The 20,488-nt window shown below is 39.8% G+C and overlaps 1 protein-coding gene and 1 long non-coding RNA gene across 2 annotated transcripts; one reads left to right on the forward strand and one right to left on the reverse strand.

Annotated features, from left to right (window-relative positions):
* Positions 1-1,340: 1,340 nt before the first annotated feature.
* Positions 1,341-3,917, reverse strand: LOC134217262 (uncharacterized). Its single transcript, XM_062696028.1, has one exon. The coding sequence runs from the start codon at positions 3,915-3,917 to the stop codon at positions 1,341-1,343; it is 2,577 nt and encodes an 858-aa protein (XP_062552012.1).
* A 15,102-nt stretch (positions 3,918-19,019) lies between these two features.
* Positions 19,020-19,942, forward strand: LOC134213918 (uncharacterized). The gene is made up of 3 exons (XR_009979567.1): positions 19,020-19,124; positions 19,393-19,695; positions 19,785-19,942. It is a non-coding gene; the product is annotated as an uncharacterized LOC134213918 (long non-coding RNA).
* The last annotated feature ends 546 nt before the right edge of the window (positions 19,943-20,488 follow it).

Genomic DNA, 20,488 nt, shown 5'->3' on the forward strand with positions numbered 1-20,488 from the left:
TCTTTCCCTTCGATTACTTCTGCAACTCGACCTCGTATCCATCCGTTTCGCGTAGTATCTTCTATAATAATGACTAAATCGCCTGCTCTAATAGGTTCCACATCCTGGTGCCATTTGGTGCGACGTGTAAGATCCGGTAAGTATTCATGGACCCACCTACGCCAGAACTGAGAACTGAATCATCTCCCGACTTAAATTCCATTGACTTCTACAAGCATTCCTCGAATCTCCCATTATTGTGGGAGCCTGCACCACTCCACTGGAACTCAACAATAAAAAATGGTTCGGCGTTAGTGCTTCCTGTTGCTCGGTCTCCAGTGGTGTGCATGTCAATGGTCTGCTGTTCACCACGGTTTCAGCCTCAGCTAGCAAGGTCATCAATGTCTCTTCGTTGGGAAGCCTGGAAGTGTACATCGCTGCCAGGGCTGTTTTCACCGACCTCACCAGACGTTCCCAGGCACCACCCATATGAGGAGCTGCCGGGGGGTTGAAGACCCATTTAGTGTTAGGACTAGTGAACGTTTCCTCGAGTTGTCCTTCGATGATTTCCTTTTCTCTTCGTAGCTCTTTACTGGAACCCACAAAATTGGTACCGCGGTCGCTGTAGATTTCAGCTGGTGCACCTCTTCGAGCAATAAATCTACGAAATGCCATTTTACATGACTCTGCCGACAATGTATGCACTAGCTCCAGATGTACCGCGCGGATCGTAAGGCACGTAAACAACGCAATCCATCTCTTGGCAGTTGTGCGATTCACCCGCACCGCGATTGGTCCGAAATAATCCACTCCTACATATGAAAACGGACGTTCGTATGGTTTTAATCTGGCCGTAGGCAACAGGGCCATTCTTGGAACTACCGGAAGCGCTTGCTTCACTCTGCACAGTTGACACATCTTCTTCACCTTGCGCACTTCTGCTCGAAGGTTTGGTACATAAAAACGCTGCCTCATTTCATTTACAACGGTCTCTGCATTTCCGTGCAGATACTTTTGATGGTACCAGCCTATCATCAGTCTCGTTCCTATGTGACCCTTTGGCAAAATAATTGGGAACCGTGTGTCGAATGACGCAAAGGTGGCCGCTGCTATCCGACTCTCCATGCGCACCACTCCAGCAGCATCCATGTAAGCAGAAAGTTTACGAAGTTTACTAGTTTTTTCCAGTTTCGCCTGCCGTTTTGGTAGATTTCCTCGTGCTTCGGAAAGAGTCGCCACTTCATCGGGAAACACGTCGCTTTGAATCCACCGCCAGATAATATTTTCGCCAGCAGCAAGTTCCTCTTGTCTCAACGGTCCCCCTAGTGTATTCTCCTTTCTCGTTCTACGTCGTAGATTCGTTACGTAACGATAGATATACGCTGATGCATGCCACAGTCCTTCCATTGCGAGAAGCGATCCCATTTCACTTGGTGCTTTGCTATCACTTCTTGGTGTACCAAACAAGATCGAAGCTCTTCGGTTGTCTGATTCACTTTAATTTTTGCTTCTGTGGGCCATTGGTCCTCGTGAAGATGAAGAAACCCCGGACCTTTGAACCACCGTGTATCAGACGACAAGCAAGGGTTTTTCCCCCATTTAGTAGCATCGTCCGCCACATTATCTTTCGACGGTATCCACCGCCATTGACACTGCTTCGTTTTTGTTAGTATCTCGCCTACGCGACAGGCGACAAATTGACGGTATTTACGGTGATCAGAGTTTATCCAGGCCAGAACGGTTTTAGAATCGCTCCATAAGGTGCACTCGTCGATTCGCAAAGTGTGCCCATCAATGATTGTGTTCATAAGCCGTACCCCGATTACAGCTGCCATTAGTTCCATTCGTGGAATGGATAGAACTTTGAGTGGCGCCACTTTCGACTTGCCCGCAACTAATGCCACTTCGAAGTGCTTTTTAAATTCTGCTCGAAAGTACGCCACGCACGCAAAAGCTTCTTCGCTCGCATCGACAAATACGTGCAATTGTAGCGAAATGATTTGGTTGACGGATCGGTGTGGGAAATAACAGCGTGCTATCCGTACTTGATGTAAACACTGAAATTGCCTCGTCCACGCGGTCCATTGCTCACAAAGTTTGTTCGGTATTAACTCATCCCACATGGTTTGCGCTCTCCATAAGGATTGTATCACTATCTTGCCACGTATGGTAAAATGTGCCAAGAAGCCTAGTGGGTCAAACGTGCTCATGACTATGCTCAACGCTTGCCTTTTCGTTGGTCGTTCTTCATGCGTGCTCATTGCTGACGAAAACGTGAACACATCCTTCTCTAACTTCCAAAATACTCCAAGTACGCGTTCCGTTACACTGTCTTTATCCAGCTGTAGGCTTTGTTCAGCAACCGAATCATTATCCCCGACCCGTGTGAGGACATCTTGGGAGTTAGATAACCAATTCCGCAGTTGAAACCCCCCTAAGGAATGAACGTGTTTGATTTCCAGCGCAAGCTTCACGGCTTCGTCCACATTATCAGCGCTATCCAAATAATCATCCACGTAGTGTTTACGTAGAATGGCATCAACGGCGGCAGGAAAACTCTCTGCATGTTCGGCCGCATTTAGATTTTTAACAAATTGCGCCGAGCAGGGCGAACAAGCAGCACCAAATGTGGCAACATCCATCAAATAAATGTCCGGTTCGTGGGATGAATCCTCACGCCATAGCAGTCTCTGGGCATGTCTGTCTTCCTTCCTTATTTGTACCTGGTGGAACATTTCCTTGAGATCTGCACAAAGCGCGATCTTTTTTTCTCGAAAACCAAAAAGCACCGCCAGTAAACTGTTGAGCAGATCGGGACCTTTTAAGAGCATCGTGTTGAGAGATATCCCATCTACCTTTGCCGCTGCATCGCAAAATATGCGTACCTTCGTCGGTTTTTTTGGGTTTAAAGCAACCCCAAGAGGCAAATACCAAACTCTCCGCGGATCAGCTCCTTCTAGTTCCTCCTCTGTCGCCTTATGGATATATCCCTTTATTTGATACTCTTTCATCTGTCGCATCACGCTTTCTCCGATCACAGGATCGCTTCGAATTCGACGTTCCAAACACTCAAGTCTTCTTACTGCCATGGCGTAGCTATCCGGGAATTCAAATTTGTCATATTTCCATATAAGACCCGTTTCGAAACGCGGCCCCATCCGCTTCGTGGTCGCTCGTAGAATTTGATTCGCCCTCTGTACTTCTTCGGATTCTGGACACGCCGTTTCTGTGATTCCCAATGATTCGACGGAAAAGAATTGAGTAACCAGGTCATGAAGCGACTCATCCTTGTAGCATTCGCAAATGTGGAAAATATGAGCTGGACTTTCCGATTTACACGAATTCTTTCCGTAAATTGTCCAACCCAACCTGGTTTTCGCAGCTACTGGCTCGCCTGGTTGTCCTTCACGCAATTTTAAAGTGGCCGTGACGTGAGCGTTGTCGTTTCCAATCAGAATGCACGGAACGGCTTTCTCATAATCTTGAACGGGAAGTCCTCGTAAGTATGGAAATGTTTCCGCCAACTTCGCATACTGGATACTTTGTCGTGGCAGATCCAACTTGCTCACTGTACGTACATCTACCAGCTTATGCTTCGCACTGCTTAATCGTCCTGCAATTTCTAGCCCAATTCTCTGTGAACCTGCTTCCGTTCTCTTCACGTTCGCCGTCCACTGTAAGCACAATGGAAGATGTTCACCTTCCACTCCCAGCTTTTTCACCACATCTTCTTCCACGAGAGTACGCTCCGAACCATCATCCAAGAAAGCGAACACTGATATGGAACGATTGTTGCCATGAAGAGTGACCGGAAGAATGCGAAAAAGTGATGCCTTGCCGCCGGTGTGATGATTAGTGACAGCTCTCGAACCACTTGCCTTGTTTTCACTGTTATCCGACTTCACGGTGTTGGAATGCAACATTGAATGATGTTTCATCTGGCATCCTTCCACTTCGCACCGTTTGCTTATCTTGCATGGTCTTCTCCCATGAGCGCCTAGGCAATTCCGACACAAACTATACTGTTGGATGACTTTCCAGCGTTCGTCCACAGCTTTTGACGTAAACTACGTCTAAGGGGAAGACTCGGATACAGGGTGACAAATGAAAATTTCCAAATCCGAGACCGTCACGAAATCATGTAAGATTTGGAACGTTAATAGCGCATTCATCTTTCGATGGATTTTTGAGATTTATATATCAATCGACTCGGAAACTCTCCACCAATTTTCCAGTTATATTGAAACATTTGATTCTCAACGTTAAAGTAGGGTATTGGACCATTTTGGTAGCACCTCTTTTTCCCGTTCGCAACGTGAGTCTCATTCGGCCGTCGTTCAGTGTAGTTGGTTTTTAGGCTCTTCTTTTTGTGCGGTGCTTCGCACCAGTTTGCCACAAAAAGTAGGGCCAGAGCAGTGACCGCAGTCGGCGATATACATACAAGCGCATGTTTGTGCAAGGATAGGATGATCGATTGTTAGCAACGGCAATGCAATGTCATAATGCGATAATCGCAATGCAAATGAACAAACATGTTCGCTTCAAAGATAACTTAGGAAAATGGTAAGCCATTTTATGATAAACAGTAAATTGTTAATTATATTTTTATGATTAAATATGCGCCACAATCAAACGATTTCAATTTTAATTCAGGAAGTTTGAATGCTCTTCAGATACTCTGTGGGTACAATCATGCGGGGCTTAATGTATACGGCTATAGGTTCGGAACGCATACTTTATTGAAATATATAGGTTACAATAGGTTACAATAGAACTATAGGTTACAATAGAACTATTACTTTCTAGTTCCCGGATCTAAGATTCTTGCAATTATATTAATAATGTGGTTGCACGAATATGTTTCCATAATGCCACTGCCAGATAGTGGGAGTTAGATTGTAATAAAATAGAACAAATACCCTATTCCCGTCCGCAGCGCCTATACCCTATTCCCTACTCTGGCGCATCTCAACCGAATGGCTTGGTTTTTTGTACCGTTCTGACTCAAATCCCGAATATGACTCATATTCCGAACACTGGCGTTTTAGCGCCCTAAAACTAAAACTGTCATTGGTTTTCCGCACTGAGGATCAAGATAACAAACGAATTCAAACTCCTGTGGAGAAAATTACACGAATAAAGTTAAAATGGGCATTTAAAAGCTAAAGTTCGGAATATGAGTCATGTTCGGAATTTGAGTCAAAACGGTACATGGCTAGTATTTGTTGATTTCTAGTTGGCGCAACCGGGTTTTATCGACTCGCGCTTCTTTGTCGGACTCAACAATACGACTATACTTTCTCTGCCAACTATTCCTCGTCACTCCAAATAACAGATAGCGGAGATTCTGCCAAAGGTCCAAGGCTCGTATTCTTCCACCAGTGATGATTCGATGCTCTGACTACCATTGGACAGAGGCACCTATGTCCGTAGCCAGAGCAGAGAATCTTTGCAAGATCCAGGGCCGATGCGTATCGTCTCGCATCTGTCGTAAAATCGCTAAATCGTGGTACACGCACTCCCCAGTATACACCCCCAGCAACAGACATATTGCACATCGATCACAGTAACTTATATATGCCCGAATTCTCTCACAATATGGTTACTAGAGTGATTCAAATTTTGACTTTTTTGCCCCCCGATGCTTAAACGATTGCATTTGCCATTTTAATAATCCTCCTAAATGTTTATCAAATTTGGATGTAATTTGACTGTGCACACGCCATTTAAAGTTTGCATGGAAATTACTATGAAAACTGACCATAATGTGGAAGACCGTTCCGTGAGGTGGCCCATGAACTATTTAAATATAATCAACACATTGAGTACACAGAATACTTCTCAAACTGAAAGGCAGTTGTTGTTGCGAAGCGATTTCTCGTTTAGAAGCAAAGTTATGAAGAAAACGAAAATGCTCATTATTGATATTGATGTTATTCTTTTACGGGTTAAATCGAATTTCCCACGATTCAGTATTTCCTTAATACATTTTCTTGCGAGCATCAAATCGTTTGGCAAAAAAACGGTCTGTTTCCTTGTAAAATTTCCTGTATTGATGATGTACTCATATGTTTTTAGAACTTAAAGGGAAGCGTTGGGGAACGGTTTTCCATGAAAGTTACTGTTTTCATAGTAATTTTCATACAAACTGCACACCGCGCGTGCTCACTCAAATTAGATCCAAATCAACTAAAAATTTAGGAGGATTATTAAAAAGGCAAATGCAATCGTTTAAGCATCGAGTGGCAAAAAAGTCAAAATTTGAATCACTCTAATGGTTACTGCAACAAGATTGGCTCAACGTGTGCTGTTTGGGATATCATAACCATGTAACGCTAGTGAGTTATTTTTATTTCAGAATAGTATTATTTAATAATCATACTCCACTATTTCCACCTATATATTACTACAAATAAACTAGAATAGTGGTCGAAAATTTGGAATGAAACTGAATCCCTACTAATTTTACTCTAAGTCGAATGCAACAGTTAGAATTTCGAAAAGCATTATTACCACTTGGGGTTTTAAAGTTAAAATTTTAAGTTATCGTACCGTCGTCGGGGAGACAACGGGTCAAATGGGGGTGAGAATGGGTCACTGTTTCAACTACATAGAATGCTTGTAGAATAGATCTAATGTATCTGAGAACAATAAAACTGAATGACTATTTTGAACGATTTTGGTATCCGACCCCCAGACTGTCGGTGAGGGCTCGGACGTCACCACTGAATACGGTATCCAACATATTTTTATATTTTAAGTTACGGTAATTTTGTTCTAAACCAGTGACATAAGTAATCGAATGAATTATCTTAAAATATGACTACATTCCTCAATGCACCAAACTGTTCTACGTAGTTTACGTTGGGCGGTCGTGTCTTGTACATAGCCCTTCAGATTTTTTTTACCGAATTCATCACAATCCTTCACACGGTGTTTTGGATCTTTGCAGATCAGGCACACTGGGCCTGGAGTACTATCCCGTTTATCAATGAACTCTTTTGTCGGGCGCGCCGAACGAGTAGATTCGTCCATGGAATGTGCGCCGCAGAAGTGTTTATCCTTACCGCTTTTCTCCCGTTGCTGTCGTGATTGCGAAGGTTTGGGGCCATAGTCTAGCGTTACATCTGTCGCAGCGCGAACCAACGTAGACATGTATTTGGCGAATACTTGAAGATTCACTCCGCCGCAGCGTTGCTTATAAAGCGACCAGTCTAGCTTCATATTTGCCGGAAGCTTCTCCACCAGTTCGAAGAGCAACATCGGATTATTTAGGTGGGCTTCTTGCCCACCGGCTTCCAAGTGGTCACATAAGTTTTGAACCGCCATTCCAAATCCAATCAAAGTGTCCAGTCTGTCGTGCTTCGGCGCCGCAACTTCGCGAATCTTTTGTAATAATGTGTGGATCAGCAGCTCCGGTCTACCATACAAAATCTCGAGCGTAGCAATCACTTGTGGTACGCCTGCTGGCAGCAAAAGACGGCTCCGAACTGATTCCAGTGCGTGTCCTTTGAGGCATCGCTGTAACCGCGCCAAATTCTCCGCTTCGGAGTATCCACAAGCTTCCGTTGTATTCTTGTACGAACTTATAAATAGCGGCCAATCCTCTGGATTGCCGCTGAAGATTGGTAGCTCCTTTGACATAACATGTCTTGCTGCTAGCTGCTGAGGCGTTGGTCCCCACGATTGTACTCTTTGCTCTTCAGGACGCAGTTCCATTCTCGGATGCCGTGTTTCAGGTAGGCGCGTTCTCCTCGGCGTTGGTACCGGCTGTTGTGAAGAACGGTGTCCCAATGGACGCTGAGGCATTTCAAGGGGGAGATACACCTGCATTGGCTCCGGCCGTCTTACTGGAAACAGTTCCGAAATGTGAGGTGGAATCGTTTCTTCACTAATCGGAACATTATCACCAACTTCACTGTTCACTCGTCTGTCAACAATATTCCTATTCCCATTATTGTTAACCACTTGACTTTGCTTGACACCCAGTGTGGTTTGGGCCACTAGACTACTAGCTAACGGAAACGTATTCTGCCTTTTTTCTGGCACGCTCATATTACTAAAGGCTAATCCCCGTAACTAGTTCCCGGTTCCCTTCGATCAACAAAGCCTCCTAATGCTGGTTCGATAGCAGTATAATCGCAAGTAATACCTGATAATGCTGGAACCTGATCACCTTGCTCTACTTGTTGTTCACTTGAAACGTGGTTGTTCTGTTCCGGAATCGGAGAGGGATGGTTATCAAACAGTTGTTCATTCTGCCACTGCTGAACCTTGCTATTTCCACTTTGCTCTGAAACGTTGCTTCTTCTGTCATCCAGTTCTTCCTCTAGTTCTTCTTCCCGAATACGAAACGATTCTTCCAGAATAGTTTGCTCCATCTGCAACCTTGCATGTTCAATTTCAGCATCCTGCAACTGTTTCTCCTGCTCATGCCTTACAATTTGTTCTCGACGTGCTTGCTCTAGTCGCTTTTCCATTAGAGCTTTTTGTGCCTCGAGTTTTTCCAACTGTAGACGAGCCCTCTTGCGTTTTGCGCTAGAGGAGGAGGATACACCGGACATACTGACTGCTTTTGTTGTAGGTTGGATTATGGACTTCCTAGGGGCGGTGGGGGATGGTTTCTGACACCGTGGACAGAAGAAAGTGCGATCCGGAGCCATTATCTCGTCGTCGACACCCACGCACTCGTAATGCCACCAAAGTTCACATGTGCAGCAACTCACCATTCGCATCGTATCGGGTTGAAAACAGGCTTGGCAGTGAGATTTCTCTCCGGTCTTACTTCTCATACTTCGAGGCATCGTAAACGAAATCTTTTAGTTTGTTGGGTGGATCGGATTTTCCTTCGATTAAGCACTATACACCGGGTTGTTTGGGTATATTAGAGCTAAAAGCTATACAAGTTTATTAGTTTTAATACATAATTAAATTCAAAGAGAAAGACTTACATTTCGGTTTCCTAGTCCTGACTTTACCCAACAATTCACCTATTCTTCTACCGCAAGCTTCAAAAACTGTAGATCATTGTCTGCGATTAACCTCACATTTAAGTGAATATGATTACTTCAATGATTACTTACTATTAGTTCTTTTTAGGTTCTGATTTTATTATTCCTATATTTCACCGAACCATCGGTCTCCGCAGAGCTGATATAAATACTAGTATAATATATAATTATTACAAATTCATTCTAATAAATTCACAATCATACCTTCAAGCACACTATCGTTTTACTTTTCAATTTACTTTGTCCCATATTCTACATAACCGAATGACAGTCCATCTTCAGTGATATTCCGAGGGATGATTCAGCTCACCAAGGGGTTACAGCATGGGGACTTTTACCACCAATGGGTACTGGCACCTTACACCGTAACAATTACTATGAAAACATGAGGAATACTTATGTACATCAATGTAAATATAGGCCTAGGTTAAAGCGCCATTACTCGCTCTCTGGAACGAGAAAAAGAAACAAAAGCGATGAAAACAAGCGAAAACTCCTAAAACAATAAAATTATGTCATTTTTTACTTACAATCTCCATATTATCCGTGCTTGGAATCGTTCTTTTTTAATTACTCCCGTCAAAACACAATTTATTGAAATTGCTTACCACAAATTTTCGCGAAAGGTGAGTGAGCATTAAAAATGAAGAAACGAAAAAAAATCATCCTCAAGACACCTTTACCATCTGAAGTGACATCTTAATAAACATGTATATAAAAGAACAAGCTTGGGGTCTGCGTTTAAAAACTTCTAGTAATAATTGAAAAACAAAAAAAATCCCGGGTAGATTTTAATAAGCCACAAAACTCAATTACTCAATTACAAACAGGTTTCAAACATCTTCCAAGCCAAACGTTTTCAATTGCGACTATACGTGGCGATGTTCAAGGTATTTTCTGACAAATAATACACAAAACAAATACGGATGTAGGTTCTTGAACAAAAGATCTAAGATTCAAAGATCGTCATATTTCATCAATATTTTGTTGATTAATTTCCATAGTCTACATTTTGAGTGTTGTATGAGATCAAGTATCCAAATATAGTGAGGTACATCACATATTCAAATATATTTAATAATTCATGACAGACGAACCGGATACGGAAAGGGGGTGCTGATGTTCTTTGTCTCATTGATTGGCGCATAATTGGCAAGTTTCATAGGAAATATAGGGTTGAAACAGAAGAAATAAATTTCTGTTGAAAAAGCTGATCATGCCATACAAGATAAATTTTATTTCTGGAAACACCTAGTAATCGTTCGCTAATTGGGGCATTTTGTCAAGTGTGAATTCTGTTTACTTTTTGCGTTGAACAAAGGATTGTACGCGCTAAAATATATCGATCCCGCTAAAGACGTCAACGTCAACGCGGTTTTGACATCACATTTCGATGTTTAGCTGCTAAAAACAATTAGCGAACGTTCACAGTATGTAAAATAACTATTTTCCTCTAAATCCCAAATTCATATTAATAAATTAAAAAAATCAAAACGCATTAATTAATGTGGCTCCTGATTTCAATATTTGACTCTGACACCACTCTAATTGTGCCAATCTATTATTGAAGTAAAAGCAAAATTACACTCACCTTATCGTATATTCCCAGAAATATTCATACTTAAATTGACTTACTGATCGTGCCTTGAATCAACAGCTGCTGGCAAAAATCCAATAACTTACAGCCGACAAATTCTATCACTTCCAGGACTCATTCTCATCCAACCGGATGCGATCCAGCTGATATTTCCGTCCACAAGCTTGGTTTCTTGCATAATTTCCAACAATATTTTCACACATTAACATGAATCTTGCCATTATGTTTTCATGGTCCGAATCTTCGGCCGTGGTAGCACCTTCTAGTCAGTAGAATTAGTCGCTGTCGATCCTTTTAGTTTCATACCGCATGAGACGAAGTCCTTCGTTTTCATTCCCAGCCGATGAACTAGGCGAAGGGAACTTACAACAAACACCAGATTCACTGCCACTGCTGCAAACTCGGTTATCGATTCCTCTGTTGACGGTAACGGAAATGCTATCAACCACCGCTGCTGATCTTTGTAGCCGCTGCCTCCTATGGCTGGGGCTTGTTGCTGAGGTTGACTCCTCGGGGGAAGATGGTGCGTTTTCGGGGAATCCTTTCTTGGTCTTCGTTCCATTATTTGGAATTTACGTTATTATATAGATTAAAACTCAATTTAAAAAAATGTTTTCTTGGTAAAAATGATAGATTTGACGGAACGGAAATATAATTTCACGTCCGTTTCTTTACAGCGCACACTACGATCCTCCCAATTAAATTCAAATAGATATAGTAATTAAACCAAACTGCAATTCAATCCAACACAAATTAAATCCAAATTTTATTCCAAACTAATCCATATTCAAACTAAACGCAAATCTGTACCGTGCCCCTCTTCTAATCTGGTAGTTTCCAATTCAGTTCAAATCCATTTTTTTTTTTCATGATACAAACAGAACTCAAGATAAATAAAAACCAAGTCTAGCTCTATTCTAATCTAGTTCCATCAAATCCCAATCTTTATCAAATGCAATTCAAATCCAATACGATTTCAACCATATTCAACTCAAACTTAATCTCATTAAAAATATTCCGATTTCAATACAATCATAAATCGAAAGAAAACTGAATACGTTTTAATTAAAAAAACGTTTATTCTAATCAAATTTAAATGCAAACATTTTTTTTTTAAACCGGTATAAAAAACAATTCCAATTAACTTAAATTCAATCCAACCAAATTGCCTGACCTAAACACAATTATGATTCGAATGGAAACTAAAATGTATTCCAGTTCAGCTTGAATCTAAAACAAATACGGGATCAATACTTAATTCAATAGAAAATAAATCTACACCTCATCCAAACACATAATAATCTAGTTCTTATCAAATTCAATCAGAATCTAATTCAAACCATTACCCAAATTCAATCTAATTTCAAATACAATCGAAATACCTTGTTTTTGTTATCTTGACCCAGCTCAAGTTAAACAAAAAATCCATGTAAATGCAACAGTCTAATCCAATTTTGAACGAACCCAATTCAAATAATCTTACTTCAATGCAATTATGATTCGAATAATCAACCAAATAACTAATAAAAAATCAATTACATATCGAGTTACAAATGTAATGCGAATATATTTCAAATCCAATATAAATTCATCAAAATCTATTATATAGTTTGCAATTTAATCCGAAAACAATCAAATATTTTCGTATTCCAATCTCAATCCAAAACCTATTTAACTAAGTTAGGGTTAGCCAAGTAAATTAAGCAAGTTGCACTTGATCGAATAGAAGTATGAACATGTTCAATTTAAGGATTTCGCTTACGCTGTCAAAACTTAGTAATAAAGCAAATCTAGTTTTAATACAAATCTAGACTAATTCGAATACAGATTCAATTCAATCTAAACATTTCTATTTTTTTTGTTATATTTCATCTTGAAGATATCCACTTCTCAGTCTGAAAATAATTTGAATCAAAAGAATGTTATTAAAATTCAAATCTAAATCAAATGCAATCACATAACACAAAATTGCCAATTTTGTGCAACATTTCAACAATTCTCTTTTTTTTTCTTGATGCAAAATCGGAATCTAATTCAAATTCCGAACTCGTTTTTTTTCTAATATCATTTCAGCATTTTTCAAATCCATACTGTAAAGTTCTCTCGAATTTCATTTCATGTTTATGACACATATTTCTTTTAAACTATTTGTGGTTGTCGTTCCAATTTAACCCAATCATTCAAGCTTACCAAGCGCAGTGGATCACCAGTCATACTTTTGACTTCAATTTTCATGTTTCCGCTAATTTGAATACTCCAATATAAATTCAATGTCAAATACGGACTTCAAAACTTCTGTTTGAGTTTAACATGTTGATCTCAAACATTTGAATATTGAAACAACTCATAGTCAATACCAATCTTTTGCTATTCAAATCATTAAAATCCAGTACAATCTCAATTCTTAATGCCAATAAAATTCTACTAAAGCTCAATTTATTTATTGTTTTTTTTATTAATTCGTCTTTTCTTATTTCGTGTCGGAACCCACTCGTCCGCACTTTTCAAAATGAATTTTGTTTTCGTAGGTACCCACTCGTCCTACTTCCTCTTCTTCTTTTTTTTTTTTTAGTGTCGGTACCCACTCGTCCGCACTGTATTGAATTTATTTCAATCTCGTAGGTACCCACTCGTCCTACTTTCTTTCATGCGGAACCCACACGTCCGCTTACTATTATTTTCATCATTTTTTTATTGATAAACAGGATCCCACCGTCCTGCATGCGTGTGAATATTTCATTGTATTCACAGTTTTTCTCACCATTTTTCTTACCTTTCTCGCCAAATAGACACCATAACACTTCATACACTACCGACCGCGTCATGTCGTAACCGCACGTTTTTTTTTAGAAAACTCCGATGCTGCCGACACGAGTATCCGCGCTAACAATCGTTTACAGAATGAATACATAAAATTTTCTGCAAGCCGTCTTTCACTTTTCAATACAAACACACAAACATTACAAAAGACATTTGCTCGTTGATTCATTGCTTTACTCACACCTACACATATCTAATTCCCCATGTAGCTAAGCATTTCATCCTTTGGCAATCTCTATCTCTCTTAGCTACCCGTCAGATTCTACACCTTCATCCTCATGCACATCTTGTCTTTTTCTCGCACATGGAGACGAAGCTTCCATTCGCTCGACGCAAAAGTGCGCTTCAATCCAAGTTCATTCCGTTAGCGGTTTAATAGGGTTGGGCACTTTCCTTTTGTTTACAACAGTGTACTTTATGAAATTGAATTAAATATCTACCTCTCAATGAATCTGAATTGTTTAGTTATAGTGAATACTATTAAAACAAACCCAATAATAACCCATATTATTATTTAATTCAAACACCTTTCGTATACACGCTATATATTCACTACATGTGGCACACATAAATTTTGACTATAGCATTTCCCACATAACGACTATTTGAATTCGCATAGCATATATCTGGAAACACACATAACCGTTATTAATTAATAACCTTTATGTGGATTTTCCTATAGCGGGTGGTTATTAACGCACACATAAAATTTATTTGTGAATTTCTTTAGATGTTTGCCAATATTGTATTTTTCACGAATGATTAGATTCGCTCGACGAAATTCAAGAGTTGTCAATTTTGTATTTCAAGGCATTTTCGACAACCTTTTTATAGATTACCTTGATCGTCAAGCACGTGGTTGGTTGAGAACAATGGGACTGAATGTAAATATCGAAGCACCAGCTGGTTTTGTTGTGCACTGCCGAAAAAAACCTTTCGAAGTTCATTAACTTGCCTTATGAAATTTCGCCACAAGAACATTTATTGAAAACCATAAGGTTGCCTTATGAAACTGAGTGAACCTGAAATGAACTCTGCCTAAAATGAGGCATATGCTTAACTTAAGGTTACCTTAATATTTTCATTGCCTAACCTTATGAAATTTCATAAGTTTCGTTATGAAATACGTACTTTCAGCATATGCACATTTTCAAGGTTTCAATTAGAAATAAAATTAGAATTTAAAATAAAAATGATCATACAGTATTTTTAGAAGCAAATATTTATTTATTTCATTTTTCCATTAGTCTATAGTAGGAACCCTGCCAAGCAAGCTGCCAAATATTGCCACGCACTGATCTTCGCGATCGAAAGATGTACGGCGCGACACGTACCACTTAACAAACCATTTCCCAAACAATTTCCAATTTCCAAACACCACTACGTGGATTACCCTCGACTGCTTCAGCAATATCCCAAGTAACCAAAAGTTCCTTTAAAAGTACGTTTTTGGCGTAATTAGCTCAGTCAAGCTGATTATGCGAAAAACGTACTTTTAATGGAACTTTTGGTTACTTGGGATCCTATACAAATCACTCACATAGTATACGGTGTGCTTCATTAGTCATGCCAATCTTTCGGGGAACTGTGGATCTCGATCTGCATCGTGTTATTAACCCAGTCTCCATGCAACAACTGCACGAATACATTTCTGAACGCGATCGACCACAATAGATGCGTTCCTCTAAGATGAGATACTTCATCAAATCTTAGACTTCCAATCAACCTTCTTCCAGGCGCGAAAAACTTCGCTAAATAGTACGCCTCCTTAGGCTGTGAACCATTCCACCGATTCGTTTAACTTTTAGTTAAAATTTGACATTCCGATGGTTATTTTCCCATCGTGGTTAAAATTTTACTCCGAAGCCGACTCATTTGAGTTTTGACAGATTGATAGTTATTTAGAACGAAATGGATTTGGCGCCAATTTTCTCGCGAACAAAGTTTAACTATCGAACTGTCAAATCTAACCATGCTCCGGAGCAGGGTTATTTTTAACCACGGCGAAATAACCATCGAACTGTCAAATTTTAACTAAAAGTTAAACGAATCGGTGGAATGGTTCACAGCCTTAATAGATGGTTTACAGTTCGGAAAACGTGTCACGGGATTTGATCCCCATGTATTTTCAAAAGGGCGGAAATTTCGATTTTTCCGTGCCCAATTCCCATAAATCCCGCCCCTCTAAAAATGCATTGGGGAATCAAATCTCGTGACAAGTTTTCAGAACTGTAAACCAGCCTTCAAGTCGGATATGGACTTGGATATGCAGTCATATCTGGAACAGTCTTCTCCATTGCTGTCCGTGATCACCCACTTCTCCTCCTGAAAGATATCAATCGAGCGGCCCATGTCCAGTTTTAGCTTTACGAAAAACTCATTTCGTTTCCTTAACGGAGCTGCAGCCGGACCACTACGGAGGTATTTACCACCAGAATGTGCTGAAAATCCAAAGTGCCCTATTGCCCAGTCACTCTGGATGGGCAGCTCTACTATAGTTCTGGGGATGCACGTCCGTGTCGAGAAATTCCAGCCTTGCCTATGATACCGAGACGCATGTGGAGCAGTATTAACAGGGCACAAGGTATGCTGGTGTTGGACAAACCAGGTAAGCTGACGTTCTGCTTCATTGGACAGGAAGCAACGGGTCAACAGCTTCTTATTTAAGGCCTCCATCCACGTGCCGTTGTCGCACCCGTCAAATCTGGAAGAACCGAAAGTCTTATTGAAGGTTCGGAGACGAGCCAGCCTTGGGCTGAAAGTCTCTTTAATAAAGATACAAAAAAAAAAAAAAAAAAATTATTGAAGGTTAAATATTTTTAAAACACGCAACCATGGAAGCAACTGGACAACCGTGGAAGAACTGTACACTACTAAAAATCCACACATATTTATTGGCAAAAATCCATAGATTTAACTTATGATGTATATCAGCGCACACATAACCATTCTCCACGCGAACTACTAATAAAATATATGTCCAAATAAACTTTATGTGTGGTCTCGAATTAACAATTATTTATTTTATGTGTGGTTTTATATCGACTATATTAGGGTGGAGCTATTGCAAAAATTTATAACGGCGACACATATATCTTATATAGATATTTTTGGCAGTGTAACAGATCTTTAACATGGGAGATCAGAATTTTTGTTCATGAGCGGAAGCAGTCAGCGGATTCGTTCGGAATTATTCCATGATATGTTTGTAGTATTTTGAGCAATATCTTACCTGCATCCGCTGCCAAAAGTTTGTCCAAATCGCGCTACTGGTAATATCGTGTTAATTATCTGCAAATTAACTGAATGTTGAAGAAAAATCGTGGTCAATCGGGTTGCAGAAAAAAGTAATGACGTTGATTGTTTTCTTTGAATGAACACCATCAATGACATGTTGGTCCATAAGCTTACCTTATGATTTTTATTCATGAGGCAACATATTGAATTTCATAAGGCATAATTATGTAATTTATTCGAATGACTATGACTTACATAGAAGCCTTATGAATCAATTATGGAATGAACTTCTGCTGTTTCATAAGGCAAAACTTATGGATTTCCATATTTTATTTACGTGAGTGTGTAAACATGATCAGCTGGAGAGCTGAGAACTATGAAAAAATATGTAAACATGAGGGGGCTTGTGGCAGCTGTCACGTCCTTTCGACAATCAGGTACTGGAAATTTAACGATGCATTCGATTTTATCATTATCAACTTGCCAGCCCTTCTCGTTCAGCACGTACCCCAGATATTTGATTTCTTTCCTGCAGAATTTCGACTTATCTGACGATATCGTGAGCTTTGCGGCTCGGAGTCTACGCCCTACTTCTTCCAATACTTCCAAATGTTCTGCGAACGTTCGTGAGCATATTACGATGTCGTCGAGATAGTGGAAAACAAATGGCTCCATGTCTGCAAACAGATGCGTCATGACTCTGGAAAGAGCTTGGCTGGCAGTACAAAGTCCAAATGGCACGACCTTAAATTGAAAGTGCCCTCTGGACGGCACGGTGAAAGCCGTTAACGGTCTCGATGTTGGGTGTAGAGGTAGTTGCCAGAATGCGTCCTTCAGATCGATCGTGGAGATGTATGAGCATCCCCCAAGGTTACCTATGATCGCAGAAATTTGTGGGATCGGATAACCTTCATTCACCATCACCGAATTCAAATATCGTGCATCCAGGCATACGCGCAGTTTTCCTGTTTTCTTTTTTACTGCCACCAGTGGGTTGTTCCATGGTGAGAATACGGCTTCTTCAATCACGTCCATTGCAATCATCCTGTCGATTTCTCTGTTGACTTCTTGTAATACGTACTGTGACATTGGGTAGTATTTTTGTTTTTTGGGTATCGTGTTTCCTACATCGATACGGTGCTCATAGATATTTGTCCTACCCAGTGTGCTTGCTTTCGGAAACCGTGCTACCACCTCGTTCAATGATCTGCGCTCTTCCGGTGAAAGATCTTTCATCGGCTCGTCCCTATCTGCTCTCATGTCTTCTTCTGTTGTCGTGGCCTGCATTGTGCAACATATCGGCTTTACGCCGAATTTATTCCAAAAATCCATGCCTAGAACTATACAATCCGGAATCGACGGAACAAGTAGAATTGATATCGTTTCGTGTTTATTGTTGTAGGCTATTGGTAGCCTTACATAACTGCTGATGTGGTGATGCGTACCATCCGCTGTCATTATGCTGCCTCGTGTCGTCTCTTCCTTTAAACTTAGCTCTTCCGCCAATTTCGCGTTGTTTCCTCCAAGTAAGGAGCAATTTGCGCCGCTGTCCAGTAACGCCGTGAGCTCTCGTCCAAGAACGCTGATGATTGCATGTGGCCTGTTGTTCATGCCGGGGTTAATTATGATGGTATTGAAGTGTTGAAATTGGATGTTTTCGGAGGGTTCTGTTGGTCGCAGCGGAGAATCATTCCCCCTTATTGTTGGTTCCCCGCCTGTTGGTTTCCCGCTTCCGTGCGGCACGTGAAACAACTCCGAAAAGAAAAACCTTTCCTTCCACAGCGGTAACAAAATAGAACGGCTTGAGGCTTCGGGCAACCCGGATAAAAAATTACAGTACTTTGTATGGTTTATTCCATTGAAATACTATAGATTATATGGTATACAATACAAGCTATTGTGCATTTATTGTAGATTTTTATTGGTTGAAAAACACCTCTATTGTACTTACTTTAAAAGCACAATAAATTCAAATGTTACCATTACATTTTATTATTTTTGAATTGTTTGCTTATGTTAATTGAAAATTATGAAATAATTCTACACACCCGTTTCAAATCACTCAGTCTCTGAGTGATTTGAAACGGGCGTGTATTGTTGATAAGAAAATTAGTTTTGACCATAGAAATAATGAGATTTTTTAACTATTTATTATTTTGAAACAAAAATTTAAAACAATAAAATAACAATACATTCCATTGTGGAACAAGTTGTTCGATTTTTTTTAGAATATTACTATTATTGGAAATAAAAAAATTCATATTATGTATTAACAATTGATAATAGAACAAAAATATTGTTTAAAAAAACTTTTTATTTTAACTCGAGGAATAACTAGTTTATATTGAGCGTGTATGTTTTGTTTACGGTTAGTAAAAAAATTTCTAACAGAAAGTGCCGGAAGCTCCGGAAGTATCCTTTTCGTTGCTGTTGGATGCAGATAAACGGTAGATTATTGGCTGCTGTGTTATGTAAGGATGGTGAGTAACTAGTGTAATAGATTAGCGAAATGTGACGCTTTTTTACAAAAGAGAATTTGAAATGCTGTAGAAGAAATATTTCATCACCTTTCCGGGGTGCTTTTATTTTCACCGCCGAAGTACATATAAAAATGACCTATTTTTTTCCTAATGATGTAGGATAACGTCTTTCGGGAAGATAGGAGGGTAAAGGCCAATTTTTTCATAGAGCAAACATTTTCATCTGTCTATCGATTATCATTTTTTTCTTTTTCTTTAATTTGCTCAGTCAATATGGATCACGGAAGATCCTAGCAACCTATCGCGTCTGGCCAAACTACTGCGATTCCATTCCAACGTGCTGATACCACATTAACTCCAGTCGTCCAACAGCAAGAGCTAAAATCAGGAATGCCCTGTTCGCCTTCGTCTTTCAACCTTGCAGTGCGCTACCGTTTCCAATGCTTCGCTGGACCAACCAAAGGAACGTCTTAGCTTTGCTAACGCCCACTAGAAGATCCACGCCTCTATAGAAAATTTATACCAATTATCAACAACCAGAAACCAACATGGCTCGAGTATGTTTGAAATCGTAAGTATTGTGGGTTATCTCAGGGTTAAGTTAATAAATAGTCTTATTCAATCTTGCTTATTTTATTGTTTTAATATGCGTGAATCCAGGACTGCTCCACGAACATAACAACAACGCCTCCTGTCCTACAGGCAAATATATCTCAGATTAAAAAAATCGACCAGGTACACAAGCAGAAAGGAAGTCTTTTAAATAACGATTGCTAAGACAAAATAATATTGTGTTGTTTTACTTGCAATGTACAATCCCATTGAATTCCACCACTTAATTGTATCTTGACAGATACGTATTTCGACCTCAAAAGTAAGGCCGTCTTCAGTGTCTCGTACTTGACTCGACTTGCAATGTTAAACTGACAGCATAATGTATTTCAATGAGTGTTGACACTTTTTAATCCGGAAAACTCCGAACTTTTTAATCCAGAGAACTCCGAGATCCGGACTAACGAGTCATTGGATTAGCAAAGGCCGGATATGCGGGGATACTGTATTTTGAATCTTCGAATTCGAATGAAATCACAGTATATTTCTTTGTTTCATAATCTATTTTATCAACAGGAAAAATCCACATTTCTTGTGAGATGCAAAAAAATTATGTACATCATTACAAAACATCATTACACTATGTAATGTCAATTCAATATATCAAAGTGTAATAATGTTTTGTGGAGATGTGAATAATTCATTTTTGCATCTCACAAGAAATGTGAATCTGTTAATACAATAAATTGTGAAACATTAAATCGTATTGTATTTGTATTGTAATACTGCAGTGAAATTTATTCTAATTCCTA

Source organism: Armigeres subalbatus, chromosome 2 (assembly GCF_024139115.2).
Source record: "Armigeres subalbatus isolate Guangzhou_Male chromosome 2, GZ_Asu_2, whole genome shotgun sequence".
In the NCBI taxonomy this organism is placed as follows: Eukaryota; Metazoa; Arthropoda; class Insecta; order Diptera; family Culicidae; genus Armigeres; species Armigeres subalbatus.